General features: G+C 41.9%; 1 protein-coding gene across 2 annotated transcripts; it reads right to left on the bottom strand.

Moving 5' to 3' along the window:
- Positions 1-27,175, bottom strand: LOC122869926 (DDB1- and CUL4-associated factor 1-like). 2 transcript variants are annotated; one of them, XM_044183364.1, is made up of 30 exons: positions 26,973-27,175; positions 24,415-24,611; positions 24,190-24,266; positions 23,896-23,969; positions 22,734-22,847; positions 22,076-22,213; positions 20,608-21,252; positions 19,118-19,219; positions 18,217-18,375; positions 17,282-17,461; positions 17,016-17,125; positions 15,952-16,051; positions 15,093-15,262; positions 14,677-14,801; positions 14,483-14,559; positions 12,786-12,950; positions 12,254-12,409; positions 10,439-11,080; positions 8,557-8,834; positions 8,208-8,406; positions 7,658-7,740; positions 7,455-7,539; positions 6,911-7,144; positions 6,248-6,341; positions 5,942-6,046; positions 5,438-5,511; positions 4,150-4,239; positions 3,020-3,169; positions 1,588-1,711; positions 1-292 (listed from the first exon to the last, which is right to left on the bottom strand). In XM_044183364.1, exons 2-30 carry the CDS (start codon positions 24,603-24,605, stop codon positions 231-233), a joined length of 4,803 nt encoding a protein of 1,600 aa, XP_044039299.1. In that variant the 5' UTR covers positions 24,606-24,611; positions 26,973-27,175; the 3' UTR covers positions 1-230. The 2 variants fall into 2 exon arrangements, with proteins under 2 accessions (XP_044039299.1, XP_044039290.1); XM_044183355.1 differs by lacking the exon at positions 26,973-27,175 and adding an exon at positions 26,521-26,926.
- Positions 27,176-27,688: the final 513 nt, after the last annotated feature.

Here is a 27,688-nt window from a genome sequence, read left to right as displayed (position 1 = left end):
TGATCTTTGGGAAATATTTATTTGTCATCACTGTCGTCTCTCTAAAGTTTAGAATATAGAGAGAGAATATCAGATTTTTTTTCTGTTATCCTCCAGGACTCTGATGTGCCTATCAGTATATTCACAGTCAACTTGCCTGATTAAAGGAGAAATGATGGTTTAAAAAGGAAAAAAAAAAAAAAGTCCTCGTCGAGGTTCACATTGTCAGCAGAGGAGCATCTTCTCCCGGGTCACCAACTGTCGCTGAGGGCCTGAAGCAATAGGGTTTCATCATCTGAGTGTTCTGGGAAGTCTGCAGCACGAGGAGACACACACACACACACACACACACACACACACACATATACACTTATACTGTGTGTAATAAAACGTTATTTTGAATTACAATAAAAAAAAAAAACTTATTTCCAACAATGAACATAAAATCAAGGAAAAAGCTACATGGAGGTGTACAACCAAATTACTTTTCTCTATGTGTTTGACATGACTATACACACTAGCCTGGTTATGCAAGTAGATACTTGGTGTGCTTTTACAACTAACTTGTTTGGTTCGATTTAGGGCTAGCGATTATTTTCATTCTCAATTAATCTGCAGATTATTCTCTCGAGTAACCGTTTAGTCTGTGAATTATTAAAAACTTCCCAGAGACCGAAGGGATTTGTCTGACCGACAGTAAAAACCTAAAGATATTTTATTTACTATCATATGACAACGAAAAGCAGCAAATCCTCACATTTTGAAAAGCTGGAACCAGCAAATGTTTGGCATTTTTGCTTGAAAAATAACAATGAATCGATTATCAAAATAGTTCGATAAACTAAGCGATGAATCGACTAATCGCTGCAGCTCTTCTTGGATTCAAACCCTGGTGTGTTAACTGAAATCTGACGTGAACTAAACAGGGTGATTTTAGCGTGAATTCAAAAGCTAAACTACAATGAAATCAATCTGCTGATCGTGAACAGTCAGGAAAGCGATCTTGTGTGCAAGGTCATCATGGTAACCATGGTAACCCATATGCGCGTCACCACGTGAGTGCGGGGAGGTGCGTTGTACTCGAGTCCTACTCGGTGTATTTCATCAGCTCCTTGTTAAAAAGTATGCTAGATGCAGAGACCACATAGTAACTATATCCCCGTAGTATTACACTGCAAGACGTCTCTGTTCTGTCCGGTTGTTACATGTTCGTCATTATTCGTTACACAAGGTTGAGTTTCAGTCTCGACTAATCATCACAGTCGGTTATTTCTTGGCGAGAAGCTCAATAAACGCATCAGGTTCAGTGAACTGCAGCACGACCTGCTGTCAGTCACCAGAATTTGATTTCCCCACGTGGGTCCGTGTAACGCTGATGATGCGGGATGACATCATCAAAAATGAATGAGTTACTTGTCAGTCCAGATGACTTCTGTAAAAAGCCCGCGTGAAGACGAAACAGAACAGGACTGTTTGTGTCTTGTTGTTGTCTTGTTGGACCAAATGAACCGAACGACAGGTGTGAAAGCCACCTCACTGAAGCACTCAGTCACTGACACAAAGTCAAGCTGATGAACCTGATACACAGAACTGAACACTGATACTTACAACTTGAGTTGTCGGGGTCAAATGAGTCAGATCCATCATCACTTCTGTATGAATGGTCCGAGTCTTCTGACTCATCCGCATCACTGTTATCATCATCGCTGTTGCTGCCAAGAAGATCTGCAATCTGGGGGGGAGGAGTTTGAAAAAGGCCTTACTGGGGATTCCCTTCACAGCAAAAACCAGAAACTGCTGAGACACTACAAGAAACATCTGGACAGGATGCTGCATATATAGTAAACGCTTTCACTGTCATTTAGCCGCCTTATTGTTGAGAGCAACCAATTAAGCAGACATCCACATCACAAGCTCAAGATCTGATCTTTTTGGTTTTTAAAATTAAATGTTTTTATTATTATTATTATTATGAACACTTGGGTTGGGCGATATGACGGTATATACCGTGCGGCAGTACAAATCTGTCCACCAGTAGATATTTGGCAAGACCGTTTCCACCGCGGGAGCTGCCCCCTTAGTGTCTCTGCTATATATTCGGGGCGGGCTCTGCAGCAAATCAGGGCTGGATTCTCGCGTGATCTCGTGAATCCAGCTGCCTCACAAGGTAACGTGATTTGAGCAGCAGGAATGCTTACCATGTTCTCACAAATGACGTGAGAGCGACAGTAATGCACCTCTACGCTGGTTTGCCAACCGCCGCAGAAGAAGAGAGACAAAAAAACATGCAGGAGAGTGAAATTGTAAATACAGAGCAGGAGGCATCCCAACCAACCCAAGATGAGGGATTTCTTAAAGTGAATTTACAGAACAATTACAGTATCGTGACATAAAATTACATATACCGTGACAGAAGATTTTGGCCATATCACCCACAACCTAATTAAACCCAAAAACCTGATATTATCAAACCACTTTTATGTGGTCCTGGATCAGATATGTCATCCATACATCACCACTGAGATCTCAGCAGCGCAAACAAATGTACTGAATCCATCGAAAAACATTTTGCCATTTATGACCTTTTCAACTTCAAACGCCACAGAGTGATTACTGGAACAAGACAGGACATTTTATTTATTTCTTGTAAACCAACTGTCAAAATAACGCATTGTCAACATCAGGGCACGGAGTAGTGTATTTGTAAATTGTGTAAAATTAGGACGGGAGAATTTTAACCAATGGCTGATCTCAGTATGCAGTAAATTAAATTAAGATTCAACTAACTAATAATTGAAATGATCAATTTTTTTTATTTTTTTAGAATATTTTATAATTATTTCAAGGATTACACATCCTTTAAATTGCTTTCAGTATTGTGGAGAAAATATATGTAAACCAGGTGGAGAAAAACATTAAAAAAATGTTTAAATAGATGGGAAAAACTCTGCATCACAAACAATTGTAACCAAAATAAGTCCCGCACATCAGAAACTTAACTGTGTGATGTAATCGGACTCTGGTTTGTGAAATCGGGTACCTCTTCATCTGTGGGAGAGGGTTGGTCCCCGTTTTCCGGGTCGTCGTTATTGGCCAGCTCCTCTATGAGCGGGTCTGTGTCCATATCGTCATCGTCGTCGTCGTCGTCATCATCTGTGTCTGAGGAATCATCGTCGTCCTGGTCTTCATCCTGGAAGAGCGTAACATGCATTTAAAACAAAACATCAACCAAATCATCATAATCTTAAACACTGCTGAGTCACCATTATCCTGATGTATCACAAAGAGCTACAACATTATGGGAAGAGTGATGAGCCACATGATTTTCTGTATTGAGATGATTCATTTTACTTTGTTTTGATTATTAGTAACACTACTTCAAGGGACACGGTACTGCACCTATAAGCATCTTGACACCATTGACACATTTTAAGTGTAATTAAATGTTTTAAGATTAGAAATGTATGTCAGTACTCATATTATGTAGCCTAGAATCACGATATATATGATTGCAGTGTGCAGCCCACCCACAGCATACCAAGCAGCAACCTCCGGGGCTGAAAAATCAAGCCAACGCAGAAGTGCCAAAAACTGCAGTCCCTCGAATGGCCACTAGAAGCTGACTCCAACAGCGAGTCCGTCTCCATAGAGCCCCGTGTTAAAATGTCCAACTTCACAGCAGAAAACCGTTTTGGTCTCTAGAGCTAATTTCCCCGTTCATGACAACTGTGAGGGGAGTGAACTTTAATTTTCAAAGGCTTAAAAGTTATGCATAAATAAGGGCGTGGCCGGTTTGAGTGACATGTGGGTGCCCTATCAGGTGGCTAGCCACTAGGTGGTTCAGCAACCAGGCTTCATTCGGCCCGCCTCAGCTCCACCTCCTTGGCCATTTTTGGATTAGCCGGAGACGGGGACGGCCAAGACGGCGACGGCGGAGCCGCCGGGAGCCGCCCACTTTGAGCTTCACAACGGCTCTTCAGAAACCTACGGGTGACGTCACGGACACCACGTCCATGTTTTATACAGTCTAAGAGGCATACACGCAAACAAGCCAGTGCAAGTGTTGAATTGTTGTCCTCCAAAATAAACTTCCTGCTCTGAGATGAACAATTACAACAAAACACTCAGAACTGAACATGGTATTGGTGTTTACATTGCCTTGTGTCTCACCTGATCGTCGTCGTCTCCCTCTTCTGCCAGTTTGTGCCGTCCCACCTCGTACAGACGGCACACCGTGTCCAAGCTCACTGTGTCCTGGTTCTACAGAGTAAAAGTGTAAAAAAGATGAAACACAAACAACGTTGGCGTATCTGTGGTTTCAAATGTGCTTCCAGTAGGATTAATTTTTTCTATTGAATTAAAACCAGACTAAAAATCAAAACAAACAAATCTGGTAAAACGGCTTATTTTTTATAAAAATTAGTAATAAGAACAATTATAAATATGGAACAGTTAGTCTACTAATCGATCAACAGAAAATTAATCAGCAACTATTTTGATAATTGATTAGTCATTAGTATGATTAGTCAGAAGTCACTTTTCAAGCAAAAATAGCAAATATTCCCTAATTCCAGCTTCTCAATTGTGAGGATTTGCTGCTTTTCTTTGTCTTATGTAAATGTAAATTGAATATCTTTTTTGGATTTTGACTGTAATTTTTTTTATATATAATTTGAGATTGTTTTTAAAATAATGGCCAGATTAATCAATAAGGAAAATAATAGTTAGTTGCAACTCTTATAGGACGTACATAAAAAAAGACAACAGAAAATCAATTGTTGTGGGACATAATACAGCAAACAAGATAAAAAAAAAATCATATTTTACATATTATACTACGCAACCTGTTCTGTTTTAACTCAAGAAGCAACATGCAGCAGACACAATGTTTACTTGCACTGCATGTCCATGTGTGCATGTGCATATAGCTAAAGGACTTTCACTGATAAAAGCTACTCTGGACATGCTGAGTTGGTGTATGTATATCATTACATCCTGTCTTTGTGCTGCTGTGATAAAAGTGTTTTATTTACTGTTGCTTTAGAAAGTCTGGAGACACAGTGACACAACATCATTAAAAGACGACTTTGAAGAGGAGAATTGCCAAATTCAGTAGGACAACACACAACATGTGCCTTTAGGTGATGAAACACATCCTACAATGGCCATGTTGGAGGTCCTCTATTCTAAAATGTTTAATTTAAGAATTTAAAGTCATGAAGTTGAGACTGGAGCCAAAGACAGTTTTGGTCCACTTTTACTGTTTAGAAAGACCATAACAATCTTTATCAGATATCATATCTCTGTTTTTCAGAAATGGTTTGTTATAATCTGTATTTGTGTTAAACAAATGCTCCGCTGGACTTCCATGATGGCATGAGAACATGCTCACTGTTCAGACTTCTTCCAAGATAACATGCTCACTGGTGAGACGGAGGCTAAAATTCAAGCAAAGTACCTCGATGACAGCCAGGTAGCAGTCTTTGGTGTCGGTACACAGATCAAAGATGTTCCTCTTTACGTCCACTGTGGCTGGAAAAAAACAAACAAAACCAAGTTCTGAGTTATAAACTAAAGCCACGGTGAAATAAAAATTCACTGTGCTACAAGCAACTGGTACGTAAAAACAGGAGAAACAAATCGGCTGAGGCCTGTGGTTAAAAGGAGAAGGCTGGTGGGCTTTTTGTATTTTAATTATTCTTATCAACAAATCACATGAAAAGACCCCAAACCAACAATTCTACCACTAGGAGTCACCAAACACTGAAACACTTTGAAATCCTACACATACAGGCTTTACATTTGTTGTTTCTGTTTAAATAAGTAAAAATCAACTGAGGTACCACAAGGTACCAAAACCCTGTGCCGCCAATTCATGTGATGTCAGAGTGCTGTAAAGCTGATATGTACCATAGTTGACCAATGAGCTTTAAGTCTGAAATAAACAGGAAGTGCAGCCTACCAATGGGCTTATAGTCGGTAGCGTCAAAGGTTCTGAAGGACGAGCCGAAGGGACTCTTCATCTGCTGGTCCATAGCATCATCCTCATCATCGGCTTGTAGCATTGCTGTATATCCACGTGAGAGGGAGGGGAAATAAATCATAACATGCAACACACTGTGCATTAAAGATGCCTGTCTGTCGCTGTGTCAGTAATAAGTGAGACACATATGTGGCTCTACCACACACACACACACACACACACACACACACACACACACAGAACATAAAGGATCCACTTGGAACAATGCACACAAACAGCCCGTACCTCCATACATAATGGTGGCGTTCCTGTTGAAGACCACCCTGCACTGGTCCAGGGCAGGGACAGTGTGCAGGAGGTGGAAGGTCCTCAGGTCCCACTGCACCTGCTGTCAAGGCTGATAACTACAGTCCAACACACAACGGTACAGATACAAATATGGAGTATCTGCTGAGTACAGCTAACTGACTGGCCATGCTCCCTGCACCTCTTCATGCTTGCTAACAGTAAATGGTTAATCATATGACCATGCGCATTTGGATTTCGGAAAACTATCTTGGAAAATGTGATTTTAAGATAGAAAAATTTGTTTGTTTTTTTAGGTGTTTTAATTGATCATTAATTCCAAATGTGCATATCAAAACAGCCCTTGCAAACAATATCCTTCACAGTCAGATGGCATTCTGTCAGTAATAGTTTGGCTCAGAAACAGTCCAACACAAAAACCTCCGTAAAACTACAACATGCAACACGTTTTGTACGGATTAAACAAACGAGATAAAGCATCTTAATCAATGGGCATTAGAGGTTCTCGGGAGCAATTTGGGGTTCAGTGTCTTGCCCAAGGACACTTTGACATGTGGGCTGGGGGAAGCCGGGATCGAACCGCCAACCTTCCGACTGGTGGACGACCCGCTCTAGCACTAAGCCACCAGGATCAGAGGATACAATCTCAGTGTTGACGATGACCTCCAGGCCGTTAGGATGGAAAACCCCGCTGATGTTCATGTTGAACTTGTCAAACTTATGGATGGCCCGTGACGCCCGCACGTCCCACAGCACCCCGTCATTTAGCACCAGGTCGTCGGAGGGGTTGAAGGTGGCACAGTTCCTCTTGTAGTTATTGGCCAGGGCGGCGTCGTTCAGGGTCAGAGTCTTCTGACCCGTCTGGATGTCATAGATCTGCAGCACACAAGGAGAAATGATAAGGAAATAAATATTTAAACGAGAGAAGAATATAAATGTTGAATGGGGGCTTTGGGTCAATCTTTTCTGACTTCCCTGGATGCCATGCGTTAAAAAAAGAACGTGGAGACAGGAAATTAGTAAAATAGAGAAATAACGGGGAAATGGTGGTAGAGATGAAAAGAGTTACAGAGGATGTCCACTGGTTACTAACATGGAAGAATGTGACGCTAGAGAACAGTGAACTGAAGAAAAAAAAGGACGTTCAGTGGCATTAAGTCGTGACAGAGCGCTTCGGGTAACGTACGTGTGCGACTTGGTCCTTGGTGCCGATGACTCTGTCCTGAGAGAGTTTACTGAACTCAACGTAGTGATCGTCTACAAATGAGTTCCTGGGAGAGAAAGCAAACAGCAACATCAAACACCGCAGTCCGTACACCACGAGAAACAATGGACTCTAAAATGGTGTGCAAAGTTAAAACTGTGAGTGTGTGTGTGAGAGAGTTTTACTTCATGCTAAAGACACCATCCATACTCCAGAGAGCAGATAAGGGGACGCTCCAAGAAGCAGAGGTGAGCAGCAATTTCCCATCCTGAGAAACATACGAGTCATTTAAATCATATAATTTTACACCACCTTCATTCAAGAGAAAAGACTAAAAACAGGTAGGGAACTATTAGCAAATCATTTTCAGACAAAGTTGTCTATAGTTGACACGACACTGATGCTATTTTGGTTTTAGCACAAAACTAAAAGCGGAGCGCAGCTGCAGATTCAGCTGATAATTCTCTGTAGGTTCATCACTACCAGAGACAACTTTCACATTGTCACGTTGTTTTCACATTGTCATTTCATACATTGTTATTATAAAAATACAGATTATAGCCACCTCAAGAATACAAAAGACGTCCTTCATAAGATGATTTTTGTTGTTTTTAAATTATTATTCTCAATCTTGGAAATTGGAATTTTATTCACTACATTCAACTACATTTGATTTTCTTCCAGCCCGTCAACTAACATGACAGCAGGTGTTGTGAAATGTGCGTGTAAACACACCCTGGAGGGTTCGAGGTGTGTGATGGCCGACGTGTGGCAGGTGTAGTTGGCCTCCTCCTCTCCAGAGAAGACATTGTAGAATTTGAGGTGACCAGAGCAGGTTCCCAGCATCAGGAAACGCTCGCGGGCTGAGAAGGCACAACAGGTGAAACCGCTTTCGTCTCCGTCGCCCTCGTGGAAGACTGACATTGGACGAAACCTAAACGGAGACAAAAAATAGGTAAGGGGAGAGAGACACAAAGACCAGTGGAGAAATGATTAAAAAGATGCCCCCCCCAAAAAAAAAACATGGTGTGCCCAGCCTTTTACTCCACAGGAGAAGTGTCTGTATGCAGTGTCTGCTCATTACCTGCTAAATATCAGATGTCTATCCAGACACCCTCTGTCCACACCTCCGTATTTCGGGTACAGCACCCTGCTCCCCAGGCGGGCAGTGAAGTTGGGCGATGCCTGTCGCCTCTGCTTGGGCTCAGGGCAGCGGTGGGGGGTGAAAAGGGAAAAGGGGGGGCAGGTGGTGACAGGATTGGGGCAGCGGGCGTGTTGTTCCCTCAGGTACTCGGTGATGATGCTGTCGAGGGTCGGGGGGGAAGGAAGGTGGCGCTCCAGCTGCTTCTTCATGGCTGGAGTCTGATCAAGAGAGAAAAAATGAGTCCTGAGTCCGAGCCAAACTACCCTGTCCCTGTATCCAGGCATTTTTGTATGGATCAGTATTTGCTTGGCCTGATCGATTTCCCCATCCTTTGATTGTTGTGTTGCAGGTATGCTACCATAAGCGCCTCAGTGCACTCTGTTTAGACTGTTTCCTAACATACAGAATCACAAAGCAAACGCACTGAATGCAAACAATACAGGTTGAGCTGCTGTTGGGTAAAAAAATAAATGAATGTTTTTCAGTGATATTTTGCAGGTGTACCCTTGTTACAATCTATTCATAATTCTGTCATCATGATTGTCCATACTGTAAATGTGTTATGTTGGTCTATTCTGTACACACGACATGTATTGCATGTCTGTCCGTCCTGGTAGAGGGATCCCTCCTCTGCTGCTTTTCCTGAGGTTTCTTCCATTTTTCCCCCCATTAAAAGGGTTTTCTGGGGGAGTTTTTCCCTATCCGAATCGAGCTGCTCTGTGAGGTTTTACTGAGCATTTAGCTGAAAGCACCACTGTGCCTAACACATCTTAGTTTAGCGTTAGCATGCTAAAATTAGCCAATTCACAATAAAGTACAGCTGAGGCTGATTTGAAAGTTTTGAAGGTATTTGGTCATAAACCAAAGTATTGGACAAATACAATTTCTAACCTGCTAGTGGTGCTGAACAAAAAAGTACAAGAAGAGATCACCAAAGTTATCACAAATCATCCTGAGGGGGAGATGAAGGTCTGTACCAAATTCCATGGCAATCCATCCAATAATGGTTGCGTTCACTCAAAACCACAGACATCAACTTTATGGTGGCGCTAAAGTAAAACTCAGAGGATCACCAAAGTCATTAGGATTCCTCCTCTGGGCACCGTCGATATCTGTACTAATTTTAATGACAATTCATTCAATAGTTGTTGAGATATTTCATTCTGGACTAAGGTGGTGGACTGACCGACTGCCGCTAGCATGGCTAAAATCTGTAATGCAGGTTTTGTTTTCTTAATGCAGAGCTATGCAGCTATTAAAAGCTTCACTACAAGCCTACTTTGGGTGCACTATACAGGAAAATCTAATCAAACTCATTATTTGCAGATATACAGTATCAGAGGACTTGGATCATTAAAAATACAAACAAACCTTGTCAAAACGTAATAAAATGCTTCCATAGAAAATACACTTCATACTCTAGAAAGACCTTCAGCAAATGTGAGACGGATCTGACTAATAAAAGTATTAATAGTAAGCATCAACTGTTATATCCTCAACATTACAAGCAGCCGGCAACTAATGATTTTCAGCTAATTATTTTCATTATTGTTCAATCTGTTACATTTTTTTTCGTTGACGTGTGGAAAAAAACACTTAAGCTGTCTTCCAATTACTGTTGTCTGACCAACAGTCAAACATTTACCACGAGATAAAACAGCGAAAAGCAGAAATATTCCTGATAAATGACTGTAATGATTAAACGATTATAAAAATTGTTGTCGATTAGTTTTGTGTCAATCTACTAATCGATTAGTTTTTTCAGCTTTAATGAATAAATAAATAATAAGACAAACAAAACAAAACAAAGTGTGTCACTGACCTGTATGAAAGCACCGTGGTCAGACTTCTGTTTCAGAGCGCGAAGTTTTTTTCCTGAGCTGCAATGGGCCACCGGGCGTTCCCGTGTGAACAAAATCCGTCCAACAACATGTGAGCCTTGCCCATGAGATGCGGGATGAGGAGGGAGGGGCGCAGAGGTGGACGAAGAAGAGCATGAAGGGTGAGGAATGACAAGGGAACGAGAGGAAGTGGGAGTGGAGGAGGAGGCTACAGCAACTGAGGACACGGGAGAGGATCCAACATGACCGGCAAGACGAGCAGCGATCCCGCCAGCTAACCGGCAAGTCCTGGGAATCACTGAGGAGGAGGAGGGAGGGGTGGCACAGGAGGAAGAGTTCGGGCAGAAGGATCCTATGGGTAAATTTGCCTCTTTAACGAGCGTGTTGGCCGTCTCATGGAGCCCTTTGGCCATGAGGTGGTTTCTGATCAGCATGAGGAGTTCCTTCTCAGAAAAGGTGATCCGTGACTGGGCGACCACATTAGCTCTCTGCAGACGAGCCAATGAGACGTCGGTACCCATGAGGAGAGGTTTGCCAGACACTCGCTCTGTCAGCTCGGCGGCAAATCGGCAGAAAAGGACGTGCTCGCTTCGTTTGTCCTGCAGCACTGGCTCCTTCATCAGCTAGGGAGGTAAAGAGAACAAAAAATAAGTGATGATCATATGACAAGGGGTGGTATTTCTTGGCGTGGTGTGGGTTAAATCCCATAGTTACCGCTTTCTAAAAAGCATCCATCTTTCAGTTCATCAAAAACAAGACTAAACTAGACAGCAGTAAACACAAACCTCCATGGTCATGACTTCATAATCCTCCAAATTAGTTTTTTAATTTAACAATATAACATTTTTATATTTTATATCTAGATCTGGATTCAGATCTGCACAAAAATAGCGATGCACAGTCATGGGGCATGTGTGGCAGATTTTTTTTCCATTCACTTAAGTGAAGTAGTTCCACACCAACATTGAGTCTACAGCCATGCTAGCGGCTCTGTGAGGCTGTGTTTAGGAACAGCAGATCTTTGAGCTAAATGCTAACATCAGCATGCTAACATCCTCACAATGACAATGCTAATATGTTGATGTTTAGCAGGTGTAATGTTTACCATGTTCACATCTTATGGCGCAGTCAGACTGAAATTCGCTCCCCATTCATTTCTGTGTGGAACAGGGCGAGACACTTTCACTTCCTGTTGCAAATTGACTCGCCTCTTTCGCTTTGATTTAACTTTGAAACGCGAAATTGTGAGGCTTTCCAATGTCCAGCCAGTTTGAGAGAGAGGGTGGGATTGGCCTCTCATTCAGGAAATATCATTTGTTTATGTTCATATATTTTATAACTATGGTGAAATAATACAAGCAGCAAAGAGGAAGGGATGCTGCTTGTCTGTAGCGAGTGCAAGGACAGTGACAGAGGTTAACGATACTAAAATATTTGATAAAATGCTATTTCCTGTCCCCCCTGCCTTCGATCACACCACCCGAGTAAATTTCGGCAGTTATAGTCTGAATCTTGGTTTAGTGTGTTAGCATGCTTATATCTGTGTTTAGTGCTAATTAGCAGACTGTCATTAGCTTTTCAGGCATTTGATCACAAACCAAAGTATTGGACAAATTCAGATTTTGACCTGATGATGCACTAGGTGAAAATTAAAGTTACTACTAAAAAGTCACCTCTTGTTCTTTTGTCTTTGCTGTAAATATTAACATGCAACACGATGTTCTGCACTTTCTACTGCAGTGTTTGTTATTTTGTCACAAAATGTTTGACTTTGAGAGTTCTGATCTTGTGCTCACTTGTTGAATGTGGCTGCTGGTGAAGAGCGGCAGTTTGCTGATGATTTGTCTAATTGCGGAGCTGCGAGAGAGTCCGACCAGGGCCTTGCAGGCCAGAGCACGGATCAGGTCTGCATCTGTGATGGGCATCTTCACCGACAGCAGAGACAGAAGCACCTGGGGGGAGACAGATATGGGAGTGTGGGATGATCCATGACTCAGGGGACTGAGGACCTTTTCCCTATTTTTTTATATTTCATTGAAGGAGAAGAAATCTAGATTCAGAATGCTGGTGCGAAGTAGATTATATACTTCACACATGAAGTTGCAGTTTCAGCTTGTAAAGTAACACTGAGTACTGTGCTTTTCACACCAAGTTTATATTGTTGCACAAAAAACACAGTGGCAGCAGGCTAAAGCAGCATACATAAGTTTTTAGAAGTCTGTTTTCTTCGCTTTATGTAACTTTTCTTGTGAAAAATTGCGTGAGCCCACCACTGTTCTGCAATTCTTAAAAAAACGTAAAATCATAAAACTCTCCTCTTATTCTTACCTTTATACCGTTGTTGTTCTGCACTTCTTGCCACATGTGGGCCAGCACTCTGTTGTGGGGAGCGGGGGGCTGCTGGGGGTGGAGGGACGGCCTAAGGGGGGCGACAGCAAAAGCACCCACAGTGTTCAGGCTCTGATCTGGAGCGCACACACAGTTTATTATCACCTGGGGTGGGACAGGGGAGAAGATGAGAGTTGGTGTGGAGTTCAGGTTGGCAGACAAGAAACAAGCCAGGACAGAATTTGAATTAGACTGTTGCACAAACTGATAATCGCCATGCTGTGTTTCTCTTTGTGTCATTTGATAAACTAATGGAACATTTTGTCTAAATGTTATATTGTTGAATCTGATAACAGTATCAGTGCCATATTCCTTGAATGTCAATTTGTTTATCAGATGGGATTTCACTGAGAATTTTTCCTGAGAACATTATTAGACTGACGGTGTCGTCCCTCATTAGTCCAGGAGTGTTCCATCGTAGAAAAGGTTTCAATCGTAGTCATCTGGACGCTGTTTTAACACAGATTAGCTTAAATTTCTGAGTTCTCAGATCATTTTTCACAATTGAGAATGACTTCCGGATGGTCTTGATTCTGAAAACAGTGTCCAGATGACTACGACTGAAACCTTTTCTACGATTATTAGACTGAGTGAAACCATGAAGCATTGTAATTGTGGAGACTGTTTACAATGTAGTTGTTTGAATGTGTCACAGCTTATTTTACCATTCACAATATGCAGACAACAACACAATTTAACAGGAGTAAGGCAGTGATCAGACAGGACGCGAGGAGTCTTTTTCCAGTTGTTTTCTATAGGCAGTAAGCGTTTTGCACGCTGCCCATGCACCCTGGGCGTCTCGGGCGATTTAGACGCCCGGAGCTCCTCGCATTTTTGCAGGAGCGCTCTGAATGCCTCGAGTTGAAAAAAACTTCCTCTCAGAGCAGAAAAGCGCCCAACGTCATTTGCGTTTTTTCCCCCCCCATTGTCCAATCGGATGAATTGAGAGGTACCGATCTGTGAGTTTACTTCACAGCAAAATCACGGTTAGGCTAAGGACAGGTAATAAAAAAAACACAGCAAGCTGCTCTTTTTTTATATTGTAGGCATAAACAATAAAGGCAGTGCGGTTTGCCTCGTCTGATCGGGACCTAAGAGTCTACAGCCATGCTTGCAGCTCTGAGAGGCTAACTGAATGCTGACATCTGCATGCTAACCTGCTGATGTTTGGCAGGTTTCATTTTTACCATGTTCACCATCTTAGTTTAGCGTGTTAGCATGCCAACATCTGTTAATTAGCACTAAACACAAAGTGCAGCTGAGGCTGATGGGAATGTCATTAGTTTTGCCGGAATTTAGTAATAAACCAAAGTGTTGGACAAATTATAATTTTGACCTAATGATGGTGCATGATGGAGGACAATTGATCCTGAGAGGAACGTGAATGTCTGCACAAAATGTGATGGCAATCCATCCAATGTTGATGACATGTTACAAAAACAAAAACTTCAACCTGTTGGTGGCGCTACAGGAAAAGTAGGATTCATTCTCTGGGAACCATGAATGTCTGAACAAAATTTCATGACAATAGCTGTTGAGATATTTCAGTCTGGAACCAAAGCGGACGGACCGACATTGCCATGCCGCTAGTTTGGCTAACAAACAGCATCGGTCACCGATTAAAGCCATCTGCTTACTTGTAGCGCAGACTTCTGGATCTCGGCATCATTGACAAACACCTCTCCCTCTGCGACACCCAGAATGATGCTCATACCTACAGCAGATAAACAGAGACACACTGATGCACATCCAGGACAAAATATCCAAAGGCTGAAACTCTTTTATCTTTTCAGTTAAGCAGAACTGAAAGTGAAAACAGAGTTCTACTGACCCACAGTGGAAACTGGCGACCTGGTTTCATCCAGAACATTCACAGTGTCCGCCAGCACCAACTGGACCTTAGGAACCACCATCAAGATGGCCAGGATGTCCAAGGCATAACGCACTGTGTCACTCCTGGATAGACAAACCGATACAAAGAGAGGGAGACAGAAGGTGAAGAAAAAGGGTGCTGTTAATTATCAGTGTTGCAAATGTGTCAATATATGCACTCACACAGATGGACGGAAGAAAACAGACAGCACTGGAAAAGTGGATGTTGTATGATTTACATAAAGTGAACGGAGGTATTCCTTTGCAGTTCACGTCTGCATTCATTTGAGAATTAACATTTCTGGCCTTAACAAGTGACCTAACCGTGACTGTCACATTGAAGTACTGACAGCGTACTTGTGTGTGCAGCTTTACCTGCCATAGTAAGTCCTCCAGTCACAGGCTGTAGATATGAGCTGCAGCATTAAAGGGACACAGGACAATTTGTAGAAAACCTCTACGGGTTCCCAGTGGAGCTGAGGAGGTCCACACTCGATGAGAAACTCCATCATCTCGATAACCTGCTCTCTGGTGTATGTATATGCCTGAAACGGGGAGCCACACACATATACAGTATATATGTAAGAAGATAAACAAACTATATTCTTTTATAAGGCTTTCCTTCTTTCATTCCTTTCTAACAGTTCTTTAGCTGCCAGTATGCTTCTTCAGAAGATGGTGGAATAGCTTTGGGAACGCCCTCCCCTGGTCGGATTAGGGGGTCTTTGTCCGACCATTTCTGTAACTTTCCAAAACTGACAATCCCACAGTTACACCCACGACACACCGGGACTGGCCCGCTGTGCGGAGGTGAGAAAGTGAGCCGAGTTTGAACTTCTCTCTCAAGCTCTTTTTTGATTCTTGACACAACTATTTCTGTCACTTTTCATGTGTAAAACCGACGGCAACGTTATGAATGTCTTCCAGGAGAGGCTGTCTGAAAATCCGTTATCCCCATATTTAAACAATTTCGTGTCTTGCACCCCTCTATGACGGCAGGCTTTTGACTCCACCTTCGAGTGTGGCCGGGTTCAGAACTATACAAACACTTTTGAAACACGCAGCACAAACCAGTGTTCGAGCATAACCCGACCCTTACTAAAAAGCAGATATAGACAGTGTTAGCTGATGAAAATGGTTGACAGAAAATGATTTATTTTTTGTTTTTAATCAGTATATAATCAATATTGTTAGGCAAAATTTAACAACAAAGACTGATAAATACACCAAATACCTTGTAAAATGGCTGCTGGGGAACAACGGCACCTCCGTCCGATGAGTGCAGGGACTGTTTGACCTGTTCGGCCTTCACTGCCAGGTGAGCCTCAAAGTACCTGAACAAAGTCATCAATGATCCATTAATGCTCAGTGTGTTTTATACACCTGTATTAACACTGGTGCCTAAAGATGTTTACAGCTGCAGGTTCAATGAGCAGGCACAGTTATGTAATTAGGCAGTTTGCAGAGTTCTGCAAAGCAAGAAAATACAGACGGGGGACATATTAAAGGAACGCGCGCCAGGGCTCAGGGAATAGTTTGGTGAGTTTGAAAATGACGTGAATAAAATGCTACGGCCTTTACAGTCACCAGATCCCGACCCGGGTTGAACACCTACGGAAGATTTTGGATCAACGCGTGCACCTTTATCTTCAGATCTATTTAATGTCTGTGACGGTCTCTGATGCTATATGTCCTTTTGTTATGTCTGACTTTGCTTGTTTTTCTTTGTCTCTGCTGTACTCAGGTCTCTCTTGATCTCACTGAGTTGACCTGATATAAAAAACAACAAATAATAAAGGTTATATAGAATATCTTGTGGAGGAATGGTGTTCACCCCTACGATAGAGTTCCACAGACTTGGCCAGGAGCACTGATGCTGTTCTGGAGATACTAACACACTTCATGTTGGCTTTTCCTTTCTTTTGTCACCCATCTGTATGTCTACACGTTGTATCAAGGAAGACTGAAGACTTTTAAACCCTTTTATAAACATCAGCATGAAGTAAATGAAAGACTAATTGACCAACTGAAATCAACGTGAAAATGAAAACAACTACAGACTGCAAGTCTTACCCTACGATGTAAAGCTTTTTTCGACATTTAAAAGTAAATGTAATTTTATGCTACGTTTAACGTTATACAGAACTTTTAAAAAGCATGACTGTAAATAATAAGGAAAACCAGAACTCTGGCCTCTTCACCTCAAGTTGGGATACATATGTTTGTATTCAGTGACCACCTCATGCATTTGTACAGTTCTACACATCTATCTATCAATCCATCCATCCATTGTAGTACCTGCGCAGGGCCATGCAGGTATGTTTGGCTGTCTGTCGGCTGGAGAAGACCTGGTCATCACTCATTATGGACACCTCGTTCTCTGTGTTAAGGATCTCCAAAGTACTGACCTACAGGGAGAGAATGAGACTCATCAAAATGCAAAGGTTTCCAATTAAGACTTTTATGACAGGTACACAATTAATTTAACAATAATATACTAATATTTAAAATGCAACTTGCGCCACATTTAAAGCATTAAAGCAATGTAAGATACTAGTACTGACCAAATTGACCAGCCTGCGCAGGCCATCCTGGTGGTCAAAGAGCTGCAGCACCACTCTGAAGGAGAAAGAAATAGAGAAGAACATGGTGGCGTGGCAGACGCCTGAAGCGTGGGACGACTCCAACAGCCACAGGCCGTAGGACACCATGTCTGACAGCACACCGTCTGGAAGCGTGCACACCTACAAACACAAACACAACAGAATAGGATACAAAGGCTCAGTCTCGTTCTGGCCACTTCACGCCGCCTCAGTTTGTGCTTTCAAATGGAGGTTTATCCAAAACAATTCAATTAAAGGTGGACCATAAAACCCTGACAAACAGGGGCTTGTGCAAGTTAAATTACACATGCACAATGGTATGAGGATCGCCCGGTCTTGTTTGCTGATTAATATCATGACTATGATTATTATTTTAATGTATTTTTTTGTTTAGTTTCTTTTATATTTTCCTTTCAACTTCATGGCGTTAAGTGTCAAAAACAGGAACGAGTTGCAAATTTGATGAAGCTGTGTCACATGTACAAACCAAATAAAAACAATGACACATAATACGGCACAGCCTCTACCTAAAATTAAATTCTAACACTGTCTAAAGCCTGATCAACTGCCATAAAACTGTTACTGTTATATAAAATGGATAAAATCAAATAAACCTTAACATTTGTGAAGATTTACCCAATAAAAGCCTTTTGCTGTTTTTTTGCTTGATAAATGACAAACGATTTATCGATTATCATAATAGTAATTAATCTATTTTGTCTGTTGATCAGCTTCTTGACTAATTATCTCAGAAATAGTTATTCTAACCTTAACTAGAAGCTAAATTAACCGTTTAATTTAAGCTAAAATGGCCTCAATTAGCAAAATCATCTTCGTACGAAGGTCTAATACTCAAACCAGTTGTGTGTGTGTGTGTGTGTGTGTGTTAACCGCACCCTCTCCATAGCATCTTGATTGTACGCCAGGTAGTACAAGCAGAGTGAAACTCCAGTTGCTGCCATAGAAGGCCTCGGGATCTGCAGAAGTTTTTGCACTCCTCCATGAGTGATGAACTCTGCTGCAAACTTCTTATGGAGGAGCAGTGAGGCGAGATACTGAAGAGAGAAAGAAGAGATGTTCTGATACCACTAAGTAAGCTACTAAACCGCAAACAAATCGGTTAATTATCGATAACGTGTAATAAATGTGCCTGAATTCTTTCGGTGAACAGCAGTTGTGTACAGCAGAGGTTTTCAAAGTGGGAGGCTTCCCCTTTCGAAACCTGCAGATACCCTACTTACGTAAAATACTTTTGTCTAAACACAATTTCTTTGCCAAGTCACAGGCAAACAAACGGACAGTTTTGTGATGTAAAAGATGAGACACCACTGAGTAAAGTTGGTAAATTGAATCTTCATGGAGCGCAGCACCGCCCCACCCACAAAGGTCTAGCTTTTCCTTGACACACAGAGATGCTCTTCTGTGGGGAGGGGCTACAGGGCTGAATGACAAGCGAGAAAAACGACTTTTTTGTATTTTAATATAAAGCAGCACCGAGTTTACTTGTATTAAATGCGTTATACAAATATACTTGAACCAGCTAACTGGATTAAATAGCAAGCTGACTAAAGAGATACCCGACTATTTACTGACTGTATGACTCTGCTCTCTCTTTTATAAATATGATTTAGATTGTTGTATTCAAAGTACACTAAGCCGTCAGATTTGAGAGCAGTGATGGGTGACATTTGGACTGGGTGCCCTGGGGAAGGATCTAATTCTATGGACAGAAATAATCTACATTAGTTCAACACATATCCATGATGATTCGGGGGCTTTTGAGGACGACAGTCTTACCAGGAGGGCATCAAAGGTGAGCTGGACATTTTTGGTCTGCCTGAGGTCTATGTAGTTCATCAGCAACGACCGGGTGTCCAGCTGCATGAAGACGGCAAGCAACTGCAGGAGAGAGACAGATTATTGACCTTACAGATGATTTAAGCAGAGTAGGTGTAAGTAAAATGAGAGACTGGATGGAGAGCTGAAGATACAGAAAGAACCTACTGTCGCCTGAGGAGGAAAGAACTACACTGGTTATGGTGAGGAATTTTGTTTTTAACTTATATTTTAGTTAAACTTCAGCATCTCATACAGTGCAGTACAATTTAGAGAAAATTTCACATTTTAACATGTCAGTTTTTCTTTGTCCAGCTTCCAGCTTTATCCAATTTTAAAGGGGAACTCCACCGACTTTACACATCAAAGTGTGTTAAAAGGTGTTGGGGAGTACTACTGCATATGTTAAAAAGTTGTATAACGCCTTTCGTGTCTCCAGAGGGAGCTGTGTGAAGTCTGAAAAATGTCCTCAAGTGATGTCACGTGAGTCAGCGTCGGTCGGGGCTGAAGACTACAAGTTTGAAAATGAAACAAATCTGTTGGTGTGGAGTTAGAAAGAGGGGAGCTAACCAGACCTCTGTAGCCTGCTGCTCGTCTCTGCTGCAGGCTACAGGCTCCAGGCTACATCAGCCGCTGCTAGCATAACACACCCAAATCTCTGACCGAACTGTGGGGGGTCGAGTTGCATTGTGGGTAATGTAGTTGCCAGGTTTTGACAAGGAAGAAGAATGTGACTCGGACAGTTAAAAAAAAAAAAACTGATCAAAATCGATGCAGCAGAACCAGAGATACCGTCTTTTTTTTATTCCACAGAGTGCCATGCTAAATTGGAGTACTCTTTTAAGTACATGTATGTATTATGTCGGTGTGTGATGGGGGGAGGGAAAAGAAATGTCAATTACCAAATTCCTTAATACATTAACAAAGCCATTACGGGACTCTATCTCTATTTGGGCTTTTGAAGCCTTAGTGCTCCATCTCATAAAATTCCCATACTTTCTGTATGAAATGTATGATGGAGGATCAGGTTTCAACCACCTAATTGTGGGAGCCCCTAATAGGATTTGAAACAAATACATTTTAGCCCTTCCCTCAAAGCCTTCTGGAAATACACCAAGAAGAACTACCTCTGGATTTTTAGGAATATGATGATGGATCACTTCTTTAAGGGCATCAAACACATCCTACCAAAAATTTACTTTACATTGGACCAAAAATATGACTATGGCTGCCAATTTGCGGTCCACATTTTCTCCAGCACTGGTCGGGCTCCACTTTGCCGTTAACTGTGGAGTCTGGATCTCGTTATTATTATTAATTATACTCATTTCTTAGTTGTTCAAATGATTCACCATATGAACTACAGCTGCTGTTATTTGCATTATCTGGCAGTGTTTTTAGGGTCCATAAAGAGCAAACTTCAACCTGAGAGAGTTTGTTTGGAGTCTCACCTCCTGGTAATCTCCGAGCGGCGTCAGATACTGCAGGATAAGCCTCTGCTCCATGGCCGGGCTCAGCGGTGAAAGGCGGTAGTCAGAGCCAATCACCATCGAGCTCATTTCAGACCAGGAGGTGCTGTTGGCCGGCTGGTCGCTGGAACCGTTTCTCTCCCCCTCCTCCTCAGTCCTGCAGGAGGAGGAGGAGGTGAAGTTGAGTTTTTGCTTAGCCTTCCTCCCGTTTTCCTTTACTGCTCGTCTCTTCCCTCCTCCTCCTCCTACTCCCTGCCTGTCCTCCGTCTCCTTGGAGGCAGGGTCCGGGCTCGCTTGGTAAACAAAGTCTGGAATCAGTCGGGTCGAGCTGGATCCACCGCTGCTGCTACAGCCACCATTTTTCAGGGCTGAACCGAGCAGTGACAAAGGTTTGGAAGTGGCCTTTGACACTGGCCTGCTGCTCTCTCCGCCTCTCACTTTTCTCTCTTCCTCCTCTCCCACATCTTCCCCCTCCTTCTTGACTTGCCGGTCTGTTGAGATGCTTGAGGTTTGGTTGGCTTCAACCTGAGAGTCCTGAGGTAGATTCTGGGGCATCTTGGTGGGACTAAAGTGACTCTTGGCCTCTTCAGTTTGCAGCTCATGCAGGCGCTGAATCATGATTGGTACCTGGAGGTTAGGAGGAAACAAGTGATGTTATTAGAATCATGAAGAGTTTTCCAAGATTGTGGGTGGCTGTAATTATATTCTATGCTTCTTCTTCTTTTCCTTTCGGCTGTTCCCTTTCAGGGGTCGCCACAGCGAATCGTGTGCCTCCATCTAACCCTGTCCTCTGCGTCCTCTTCACTCACACCAGTTAGCTTCATGTCCTCTCTCACTACATCCATAAATCTCCTCTTTGGTCTTCCTCTAGACCTCCTGCCTGGCAGCTCCAACCTCAGCATCCTTCTACCAATATATTCACAGTCTCTCCTCTGAACACGTCCAAACCACCTCAATCTGTCCTCTCTGACTTTATCTCCGAAACATCTAACATGAGCTGTCCCTCTGATGTCCTCGTTCCTGATCCTGTCCGTCCTCGTCACTCCCAAAGAGAACCTCAGCATCTTAAGCTCTGCTGCCTCCAGCTCTGCCTCTTGTCTTTCCTTCAGTCCAGCTGTCTCTAAGCTGTCCAACATCGCTGGTCTCACCACCGTCTTCAACACCTTTCCTTTCATTCTTGCTGATACTCTTTTATTCTATGCTAATAATCATATTGCCACTGCTAACACAGCCACATTCTTCCATAAACATTTTCGGTTCCTCCATATGGGACCTATCACAAAATGTAAATATTACACGTTCCTAAAACCACAGAATGTTTAGTGATATATACACACACATCAGCAGAGGCTGAGAAAAAATCATAACTTGGGGAAGAAACAGTATTTAGACAAAGGTGGGACAGTACGGTGAATGACAGGATGTTTGTATGTATACATGTGAGGCCCACCAGCAAAGCGTTCTCCTCTCTGTAGCTGGCCGCCACTTCCTGGTTGCTCATGGCTCTGGCCAGCAGGCCCGTGGCGTAGATGCAGAGCGGTCGCTCTGCTTCACGAGCCCAGGTGAACAACTTCTCCACCAGACCTTCCTGTCACACACACACACACACACACACACACACACACACACACACACACACACACACACACACACACACACACAGAGGTAATCAAAGGCACAGTAAAGAAGCATTGGTAACACTTCAGTTGTAATAATATAAAATGTTTTTATAGAAGTTATAATTGTTGACAAATGCTGTACATTAATATACACTTACTGCTTACTAACTTAACAATTAACTACATTATAATGTGTTTATTAAATAATTATAAATGCTAAATAGGGCGGGCATCTTTACTACCACCTCTAAATGAAAATAAACTAGATAGATTTGTATATAACTGTTTGTTTTTAAATAAGTCCCTGTTATTGTAATGAATTATTCCTCTATTTCTTGTAGCATTATTGGTCATCACGATCTAAGATCTTCACACTATCTGCTTTACTCTACTGAGTTTTTTTTTTTTTTTAATTCCCCTTCATTGTGCACTATAATAAACCGGAGCTGTCTTTGACATAAGTCAATAATTTCTCTTTTTAAGTTTTACCTTCTCTTGGAAGACGACAGCGGTCTCCAGGCCCGGCATGATGTTCTGAAGCAGACGACAGGCCGCTGTGTTGAGGCTCAGCTCTCTGCTCGTCATTATATATGTGTCCAACAGCTGGAAAACATAAAAAAACAAACTAATTAAAGCCCCCCTTTTGTAGCAATTCAACTTATTTTATTTACATACATAAATACAATTAACCCAGACATGTTAAATTTAGATTATGCTTGTTTATTTGAAACATTTACATTTTCAAAATCTGTATCCATATTTTTGAATGGAGTGAAAACAAAATGGTAAATGGACTGTACTTATATAGCGCCTTTCTAGTCTTTCCGACTACTCAAAGCGCTTCAAAATGGCAATTCAGTCTGATTATCAGGCAAGCTGCTTATTTCTTTTTTCCTGTTGTTTTAAGATTTCATTAATCTTACTAATTAAAAGGTACTGTATGTCATTTTTGACATGTATTAATCGCTTTGTATTACCAATGTGTGAATGGGTTGTAAACGCACTTAAAAAATGAAACCTTCCCCGGCTTCCTCGGTTGCCTGTAACAGCCTGCGTCATTTTTTCCAAGCAACGCTTTCTGAATTTGGCTTAGAAATGGAGTCCGCTAACAAACAACAGGCGCCCACCCAAACACAGAGTCCAACAGTCCAAAGTCCAAAGTCAAAGCTAACCTTACATGCAAGCGTGTGAAATATATTGTGATACTGTAGTTTTAGCTGGCTAACGTTAGCTTGCTTGCTAAGGTGGACGAATTGCTAGTTAGCTAACATAACAAAATACTGTCTTGGGTGGATAATGTCAGCTAATTCATACAGACTGCAGGGGCTGATCTGAATAGTAAATTGGTTGGCTTGTCATTTGCAGGTTACTTTGCGAACGCAAAATGCAAACCGTTCTCTGGTTCCTGTTTCTCAAGTGTGAGGATTTGCTCATTTTCTGTTTTATATCACTGCAGACTGAATATCTTTGGGTATTCATCCATCAAAAGGTTAAAAAATTAATAAAAGAAATAAAAAAAATCAACTGTAAGTTTATGTGAGATTCATACATGCTCTGTTTGTCAGAATGAGAACGAAACTCATCTATCACACTTTGATAAACCACAAACCACATCGCACGATTCAATAAAAAAAGGTTCAGCAGTCCTCACCGCATTAGTGAAGTCGTCATTCATAAACAGCATCTTCAGGAGTTGTCCCAGCATGCAGTCTGGGTCTGCCCGTCCTGCAAAGTTATACACGAGTCAGAAACTCAACAACCGATCACTAAGCTTCAGTTCAGCTCAGAAAACCCTGACTGGCACGCCATAACGCCATAAGACCATCTATGATAATCACATCAGTTACCAAATCAGGCGCACAAATATTGTGCTTTTGGAAAATGTTTGATTGTTATAAAAAGAACAAAAGACAGAATGGTTGTAATAGTGTAAATGGAAGATAACCTGGATGACGGTCATCAAACGGATCAGGGTCTGCTTTGTGATATTCTCCTGTCTCCCGTTCAATCAGCTCAGATATTCTGCAGAAAACACAGAGATGAGACACAGTCTCCTCCTTTATAACATCCAGAGACACAGACAGATGGACAGAGAGCGTCTGACTTTAAGCTCCGTCTGTGTCTAATCCAATATAACAATAAAGCTTTCCAAAAACAAATCACTGCTAACTTTGTAAGGATGGACACCAGTTGCTCCGTGGTGCCCCGCTGTGCTTCCTCCCATTCGTCTAGCAGTGCGGCGAGATCTGCCTTAGCATCCACGGACACGGCAACTGCCATGGCAGCCGACACAGCAGCCGACAAGGCAGACGACAGGACAGCCGACACGGCAGCCGACGGTTCTTCTTCTGGGGAAGACATTGCTGCCTGGAAGACAGAAGGAGGAGATGAGGTGGAGGAAAGAAAGAGGGTAGACGAGAGTAAAGAAGAGTCAATTTTCAAGTCAAGTCAGTTTTATTTATATAGTCCAATATCAGAACAATAAGATGCAAGAGCTGTGCATATATGGCAGCACAGCGGCTCAGTGGTTAGCAGTGTCGCCTCACAGAAAGACGGTCTTGGGTTCGACTTCCATCTCTGGTTTCCCCCACCATCAACAACCCGTGTGTTAATTCTCCCGTTAGTCTGCTTGACCGAGACACTGGCTTAGAGTTGAGTTGGAAAACGCAATAACCGTTAAAAAACGGGAAGCACATTTTCACACAGTCTCTCCTGGAAGACGTTCATAGTGTTGCTCTCAGCTGTTCACACGAAAAGCGACAAGCAGTTCTGATGGAGTATACTGGCAGCGCACCTTAACTGAACTATTGATTTCTAGAAGTTCAGCCTTCTGGCTATTCGTGGCTGATTTATATTTGAATGATAGAATGCATGAGCCCGTTGCTGTGTGCTAAAAAGGCAGAGTCAGCGCACTTTCCACACACCATTTCACCTCTAAACTAAAAGTGTTTCTTGATAAACTGATTCAAACTTTGCCAATTCAGGTGTGTCCTTTCCTCTTCAGTTACACAGAGATTGTAAGTTCTTGTTTCTGGTAAAGGTGCTCCGATCCATCGCTGATCATAATCGGCCGATATTCACTCTAAAAAATTTGATCGGTGGTCTCTCTAAATCAGAAGAGCCGATCAGATGACGCAATGCAGTTGTCAATTCATGATACTTTCTCATCTCTTAATTTTAGTACTTAATATACAATGTTTCTGGCTGGTTGGGCAACATTTCGATATTATAGTTTCAGCAGAATCATATTGTGATTTAGCTCCAGTTTGTGCCTCATGTATCATCAGTACGTTCAAGTCATAAAGCTAAGCATCCGATTTTCAAAAAAAAAAAAAAAAATATCCTGCAATGTTTAAAAACCCCCAGAAGGTCATTCAACAACATCTACTACTTTTCTGCTGCACAAAAAAATAAATAAAATCCCATTTTCTATGTTTGCAACTGTTTCCTAATCCAAAGATGGAAATGACATATATCCTTGCTCAATTTGTACAATGTGAACCAAACTTCAGAAATCACTTTATTTATATTTTTATATATATATATATATATTTTTTTTTTTATTCATTTTCGAATAAAATAAAGAATTAATACAGTCTTCGAGGACTCTGAAAACACCTTAAGAACCGCAGTAAATTTTGCTAAACAAGATATTTATTTTTCGGAAAATCAGATGTTCAGCTCTGTGACTGGAATATAATGGTAATACATGAGAGGCACAAAGTGGAGCTAATTGTAATGCTAGGATCTTTTCATGTTACTGTTCTACACATTTCTGCTGGCCAAATTAATAATCCCAAGAACCCTTATTTAAAAAAACAAAACAAAATTTGTTATTAAAGTTGTTTTGTTTTTTTTTTTTTTACACATATGAAGAGTTTGGTCTCATGTAATGAGGAACACAGTTGATTGTTTTATGTGATTTTGCATACATTTGCCATATCACAACGTATACTGTTATCAGCAAATGTGTTAATTAATATTAATAAATATTTCAACCACATGGCCCAGCTCTACCTGGCTGTCTCGCAGCATCACCTGTCTCATAACACCATTATTACCATGCATGTGTCTTGTGTTGGGACAATAATATAATAAGTGGCACTGTGGAGCATTGCTAGGAGAGGTGAGGTTAGAGGTGCAGCAAGAAAAAGTAAATAAAAAATAGGAGTCACAGGTGTTGTAAAGAAAGTAACATACCTGTGTGAAAGTTACAGAAACTTCCCTTCACCTGTTACATCTTTGTTTGATCACTTTTCTGTCTCCTAATACTTACCAGCAGCTGTCTGACCGCGGCTCGACGTTGAGACATCACAGGGCGGGTTGTTTCAGATACCGATAAGAGATTATCGCAGTTGAAAATGCCTCGTGGTCAACAGGTGTCCTCTGGCCGGGACAGCTGGCTCATCAGCCGCTGCCCAGAGGACACCGTCTGCCCCGTGTTACCGTTAGCTAACGCGGCAAGAAGGTGACAGTTAGCGAACTTAGCTAACTTGCTTAAATTCACGCCGCTGCCTTCGGTTCATCGGCATTTTCTCGCAGAATTAGCATTCACGAAATGTCCCCTCCGCCTGGTTAATCTCATGGTGAGTTAAGGTCCTGAAATCTCCCGAAGAGCACCGTGAGGAGTGAAAGCAGCAGCAGCGCGTTGACAGCCTCATGTCCGAGTCAGGCGCAAACAGCTTCAGCTAGCAAGTTCTCACAGTGTTTTAAATGTCCCACACTCACCTGAAGAAAAGCCTCCTCTGCGTTGCGCTTCTCTCAAGTTCAACTCGTCGTTTGCAATGAAAAATCCGCTAAATGTTTTTGCCGTAAAGGAACAAATGAAACAACGCTGACATTAAACGTTTAAGGAGAAAAAAAAAAAGTTTCACGTTTATTTTCAAACTTCTCCCGGCGGCCGCACGTTACGTCACCGAATGACAGTCGACGTTAGATGACGAAAGACGGCGAACCTCCCGATGGGACTTGTAGTTCAAAATTACTTCAAACTTTTTTTTGTTTGTTTAGTTTAGCGTAGCTTATGTATTGCAAATCTCTTTTCCAAATACAACAGCAATTCATTATAAAAAAAATAACTATATAACTTTATGACACATTTGTGTTTTAAATCAATGCAGCCTATTAAACCTGGCACAAAAATAATTTAACAAAAATAATCAAGGTCCGCCTACTACCGCTTTAACCATGTCTCACTGTCTTCATCAGCAGATGGAGTTTGAGATTCACACGTTCCTGAAAAAGCAAGTGGATCTTGAGTTTGGGCAAACAAATATATCAACAATAAAACTTTTATGCCCAAGTACAGTGTTGTCTGACAAGTAGGCTACTGACATATGACCGAGACTCGTGGCCCAGTGGGACATAATACAACAGTAATAAAAATCAAACCCTCAGTTGTTGGTTAAATCCTTTTGTAAATTGCCGCTTCGAGAGCTACATGC

Source organism: Siniperca chuatsi, linkage group LG2 (assembly GCF_020085105.1).
Source record: "Siniperca chuatsi isolate FFG_IHB_CAS linkage group LG2, ASM2008510v1, whole genome shotgun sequence".
Taxonomy (NCBI): Eukaryota; Metazoa; Chordata; class Actinopteri; order Centrarchiformes; family Sinipercidae; genus Siniperca; species Siniperca chuatsi.
Note: the sequence above shows the minus strand (reverse complement) of the source record. Positions and strands in the feature narration are given on the sequence as shown.